Here is a 6368-nt window from a genome sequence, read left to right on the forward strand (position 1 = left end):
TAATTTATTTGTAGTTATTTATTAGTTAAGTTGTGCTTTTTTTTGTTGACTTAAATTTAGTTCTCATTCTTTCAGTAAATATTAAAATCAATCTCTACTATCTTCACTTTTCAATATATATATATATATATATATTTCAAGTACTAATCTTTCCTCTATAAATTTTAAAAATAAGTAGTTCAATAAAATTTAACTTCTAAATTTTATGTCAATGGAAGATGTTATATATCAAAGTTCAAGAAGGAATAAAGTTCTAGAAGGGAATCAATGGTGGAACCCACCATTGGGAATCACTCCATTTTTCTTCTCCCTTTCCTCTTTATTGAAGGATAAAACAAAGATCTCCAAAACAAAGGAAGACAAAATATGAGCAAGAACACAATCTTTATTACCCTTTTTCCATTTTATTAACGAATATAACTACAGACAGTTCAAAGTTCAGCAAAGGCTGCATTATAGGAAAGAACAGAACATTTAAGGAGAGAAACAATGCACTTGAACAGGAACTTTTGAAACATCTGCTGTTGGAAAGTGCTTGAGAATTGCTTGTGCAAATCAGAAAGATGCCAGACAAGGCAACTGCTTGGGAAGCCTCCTTTTCCACCTTCAAGAAAGACCAATTACCTTCCCGGTAGCGGTGTCGAGATCGATGTCATAAAAGCAAGGTCTTGTAGGAAGCCCTGGCATTGTACTCATTGTTCCCACCAAAGGGTAGATGAAGCCAGCACCAATGCTAGCCCTCACATCCCTTATCGGCAACTTGAATCCGCTCGGTGCTCCCTTTTCTGAAGCATTGTGTGAGAAGGAGTATTGCGTTTTCGCCATACAGATCGGTAGACTCGAAAATCCTTGCCTGCTGTACATCTCAATCTGCTTCTCAGCCTGTTGATTTAAACAGTAAACACTTGCTCAGTTTCCTAACAATATTTTTGTAAGTCCAGTTTTTTAAAGTCTTTTCATATAAAGCAATTGCATTCTCAACCTGCAGTAGGAAATGCTGGTGTTTTAATTAGTTTTATCATTTTTCTTAGGCCAGGACAGCCTTCCAATTAGGATTAATACTCAACCTTCCACCGTCCTACGGACGGTTTAGGGGTGATTTTAGAAATATTGATTTTTGTTTGGGAGTGATTTTAGGAATATTGATTTTTGTTTGGGAGTGATTTTATAAATAGTGATTTTAGTGAAAGTTATCTGTTTATAAGTAACTTATTAAAAGTGATTTTCAAATAATCATTTTGATGCTTGATTTCAAGTTTAATTACAAATTTGTCCCTTGTGGTTTGGAAAAGTTAGAAATTAGTCCCTATAGTTTTAAAAGTTAAAACTTAGTCCTTATAGTTTGATAAAACTTCATAAATAGTCTTTATGATTTGATAAAATTATCATACATAATCTCTACGTAGTGACTATTCATGTCTTATCAAACCATAAAGACTAAATTCAAATTATTATAAATCATAGAGACTAAATTCTAAATTTATCCAAATCATAAGGACCAGATTTGTAATTTAACCTTGATTTTACACTTCTAAATGCGATGTTCATATACTTGAACTTGATTTTTAGTGATTAAATACATGTTATGAGTGAAGATGACAAATGTGATTTTAACCATTTTAAAATCACTCTCAACTGTGCCATTCTGATATGTTTATTGTCTTGTAGAGAGAGGAAACTTTTACTTCTGCAATAATTACTCGTATTAATAGTTTTCTTCAGATACTTTCAGCCCATCAGAAACTAACTCACCAGAGAGAGAACTGTTAAAATTTCCTCTTTCTGGATCTACATTAATCAGAAGGTGAACCCTCTCTTGACAACATGTTTCTTCTATCAATATAAGGATTATTCCCAATTGTAGAAAGAAGAAACTGAGACATCATTACATCAATCATTTTATATACAGCTAATGCGTGCAAATCAAATGAATTCTTCGATATCATACAAACAATAGAAAGTTGCAACAAGAGCTCACCTGTTCCGAGTATTCCACCCCACTAGCTCCGTAGGACTTGGCTATAGCTTCTATTTTTTCTTTAATACTTATATCCAACGGATATAAGAATTTCAATGGCTGAGTTACATTCTCACATGCTTTTTGAACTGCAATACCAAGGTCGACCTGAAGATTCGAAGATTATGATAAAGTTTAATGCCTAATCAAAGAAAAATCATCATTTTATCATCAAAGACATCATCTTGATGTTTGCTAATGATGACTGATTTGTGGGAATAAGCTGAAAAAAAAATTAGGGACTTGGATTACGAAAATGTTCATAGTTCATATTATTTAAAATTGATTCTCTATTTATTCTACCTTTTCCTATAGGAATTGATCACCTAAAAAGCACAAACGTGTACATGGTATACTGACACGACATGAACAAGAAAAAATGTCACTTCCTACAAGCACACATTATACTTGAATATTTCCATATATTTCAATGACCTACACATTAATAGTAATGTTCCTTAGTTTATGATATTAACAGTTGAGGTGTTTTACTGGATTGGTTGTATAAAACCTTATTAATTATCAGTAGCATTGAGTGGCTTACCGCTCCTTTTCCGCCATGAGCATGATGAGTACAAATAACAGCGTCATATGCCCCAGCAGCCAAAGCAGCATTTCGAACTGCATTCATTTCTGCTTCAGTATCTGTGGCAAACTTGTTCACAGCAACAACAACATTCACACCGTAAGCCTTTGTGTTTGCAATATGCCTGGCCAAATTAACACAGCCAGCTTCAACAAGACCAACATTTTCATTTAAATAGGCATGGTCAAGAGGTCTCCCAGCAACAACTTCTGGCCCACCCCCATGCATTTTCAATGCCCTTATCGTCGCCACAATTACTGCACACTGGGGAGTTAAATCGCTATAGCGACATTTTATGTTCATAAATTTCTCAGCACCAATATCAGCCCCAAAACCTGCTTCTGTGACTACAAACCCACCAGGTCCTACCAGCTTCAGGGCAATCTTATCAGCCACTATAGAGGAGTTACCGTGTGCAATATTTGCAAAAGGACCAGCATGAACAAGAACCGGAGTTCCCTCAAGAGTCTGCATTAACGTTGGGTTGATAGCATCCTTCATCAGCACTGTCAAAGCACCACCGACACCGAGATCATCGGCAGTTATGGGGTCACCAGCCTTACTGTTGCCAATGACCATTTTTCCTAGCCTCTCTCTCATATCATCCAGGGATGTTGTAAGGGCCAAAACTGCCATTATTTCACTGGCAACTGAAATGTCAAATCCAGTTTCTCTCACCATCCCTTTCTCATCGGGACCCTGACCGATAGAAATTTTCCTTAAGAACCGATCGTTTACATCCATTACTCTTCTCCAGGTAATAGAATCTGGATCAATATCAAGCCTGGCAAATTTTTTAACTTCTTCTGGTGTCAGATCTTCAGGTCTTGTCTTGGCAATCCCAAGTTTCCTCAAACGTCTGAACATGATATTGTTAAAGCTTCGTTTTCCTTCTTTGTTTGCCGGGCAAAGCCGATTAAAAAGAGCCTTATCTGACTGTGATGCCTCATGGAAAATTCGGGTATCAATAGCAGCAGCTAAAAGATTGTTTGCAGCTGTTATAGCATGAATATCTCCTGTTAGGTGAAGATTAAATTCATCCATTGGAATCACTTGACTGTAACCACCTCCAGCTGCACCACCCTTGATTCCAAATGTCGGTCCCTGTGAGGGCTGGCGAAGGCAGGTGACTACCTGAAATCAACCTAGACAAGTGATCAGGCTGCAAAAGTAGGTCCAAGTATAATCATGTTTACATTGCAACTAGCAAACTTCTTTAATTTGTGCATCAATAAAACGTAGAAAAAATTAAAGGAGAGACAACCATGATTCTAAGTTTCCTTTTAGTCATCAAAACTGGGCATAGAAAAGGATAAAAATGAACAAAAATAATACATGTCATCCCCCTAAAATTCAAGAATTGTTCTTGAATTTGGGTTGAAGCTAACAATAAAAGAGTCATCCAATTATTAAGGTAAACATTAGAGATGAATATAGAGTATGAATATATGTGTAAATCACTTGCACACAGAACATTTCATACTTATATTTAAATAGGCACAAACTGAGTTATGAGTAAACAAAATATACAAATACGTATTAAATTTGAAAGCACGACATTCTTCTTGACTGCAAGAGTTTGATTTGAACCAAAGTTTGCCAAACAATAAACAAAGTATAAATAGGGTGATGCGTTCAAATATCCAAAGAAGTAAAACATTGTTACTACCATAGTGGCCATTTTTCATCTCATTTGTTGCAAAACAAGAACTAAAGTGTTTCATTTCAATCAAAAAATGCAGCTAAGAACTACTTAAAAAGACAAACAAACAAACATGTGGGCCCATTTAATAATTATTTGGATTTTAGTTTTTTAAAATTAAGCTTATAATCACTACTTCCACCTATGAGTTTCTTTGTATTGTTACCTAACGTTTTACCATATTTTCATAATCCATACCAAATTTTAGTTTCTAGACACTCGGTTTTTGTTTCTTCAAATTTGACTGAGAATACAAGCATTTATTCAAGAAAAGTGAAAATCATCCCAATAGAAATGGCTAAGGAAACAAGCATAAAAAATTTGAAAACAGAAAACTAAAAATGAAATCATTACCGAATGAGGCCGAAATTATAATAACTCAATCTAAATAGAAAAAGAAAACTACCTTTTTGTCAAGAAAAGCACCAAGAGCTTGACAGAGTCCAACAGTAGTAGTGGATTTGCCTTCCCCAAGAGGAGTAGGTGTAATCCCCCCAACCACCACATAATATCCATCCTCAGATCCTTTAACCTCATCAAGAACAGATAACAAGACCTGCAAACCAGACACCAACATGCTTTAATCCAACCTCAGATTACCAAACAGTCGTATCAATCCTCCAAACAGCTAATAATTCAATTCAACTTTAAGCATTCCTATAAAGAAAAAGCAAAAGACAACAACACAGCTTGACAAACAGTACTTCCATTTTATCAATCATCCAATCAAAACAACCCCAGAAACAGATTCACTCAAAAACTCAAGATCCTAAATCTAAAAAGGGGGGAAAAAGTGATTTGAATCAGATTCACCTTAGCCTTGTATTTGCCATAAGGATCATAATGGGTAGAGCTAAGATTGAGCTCTTTAGCAATCTCAGCTATATGCAAAGGCTCCACTGAATTAGCAATGTCTATATCTGCAGGCACTGGAGATTCCACCTGGAGTTTCCTCACTGTCTTGTATGAACTCATTTTGCAAAACTTTGGCAAGATCCTTCAAAACCCAGAACAGAAATTAGCTTCCTTCACCAAAAATGCCTTCTGGGGTATTGAAATTCTTCTTGAAATAGACTCTGCTGATCTATCTCAGTAGAATGAATGGATCAGATTGTCAAAATTGTCGCTTTCAAGCGTTTCCCAGGAAGAGAAAAGAAAAAAAGACATTGTTTTACAGATTAGAAAAATCATTAATGAGGGCCTGTGTGGATTGTTGTCATCAAGTGATATGGTTGTGGCAATAGAGTAGAAATGACAGCCGTTCAATGATGGGGTTTGGAGATGATGTGTGGATAATGATGGTGATGGACGGCGGATGATGGATGTGCTTAGAAAAATTGGACATTGTGCCCTGTGACAGGGAATTGCTGCCCTGCCTAACGACGAGGATCATTGACCATGTGGATATTTGTTTAAGACAGTTTTTCTTGGTATTAAGAAAAAAATGTAATGAAAATGAAATGAAATTTAACAAAAGAATTGGAGAAGCGGGTATCGATCCCCGTACCTCTCGCATGCTAAGCAAGCACTCTACCATCTGAGCTACATCCCCATTCAATACTCAAAATTATTGCTGAATTTTAAATATATTAAGTAAAATCTGTCCATTTTTCTGTGTGGCTTGTTAACCTGCTCTTAAAATTAGAATGAGTCAACTAATATTTAGGAAGACAATTTGGTGTGTCCGAAGAAGTAGGAAACTATTCCTCGTGGTGTTTTTGGTTGTTTAGGGTCGAAAATATACGGTGATGGTGAGTGGTGAGGCCAAGTTGTCAAATATTTATGGATATATTGTTTAATATGGTGATTGGTCTATATATGTTAACGAGTTTAGGTTGGTTTGTGTGGGGGTTGGGGCTATCTGGTCGGATCGTAGGAACCTCAGTAACAATTTATATATCCTTCTTGTCCAAGTATGGAGTGACTAGAATTTGGCCTATTTGGAGGATTTTGGAGTTGAATCTCCTTCTACGACTATCTCTTTCCTTCTAAGGGCAGCATCAGGGTCTCAACCTATGCAATATGTGTGTTATGAAAATGGGTGTGGCATGTTGTCAGGGTGT

At 36.0% G+C, this 6368-nt stretch overlaps 1 protein-coding gene across 1 annotated transcript; it reads right to left on the reverse strand.

Annotated features, from left to right (window-relative positions):
* Positions 1-357: 357 nt before the first annotated feature.
* LOC120071261 (formate--tetrahydrofolate ligase) lies at positions 358-5508 on the reverse strand. Its single transcript, XM_039023424.1, has 5 exons — positions 5119-5508; positions 4712-4861; positions 2562-3737; positions 1979-2125; positions 358-882 (listed from the first exon to the last, which is right to left on the reverse strand). The coding sequence occupies exons 1-5, from the start codon at positions 5278-5280 to the stop codon at positions 607-609; spliced, it is 1911 nt and encodes a 636-aa protein (XP_038879352.1). The 5' UTR covers positions 5281-5508; the 3' UTR covers positions 358-606.
* Positions 5509-6368: the final 860 nt, after the last annotated feature.

The sequence above is a fragment of the Benincasa hispida genome, chromosome 2 (assembly GCF_009727055.1).
Source record: "Benincasa hispida cultivar B227 chromosome 2, ASM972705v1, whole genome shotgun sequence".
In the NCBI taxonomy this organism is placed as follows: Eukaryota; Viridiplantae; Streptophyta; class Magnoliopsida; order Cucurbitales; family Cucurbitaceae; genus Benincasa; species Benincasa hispida.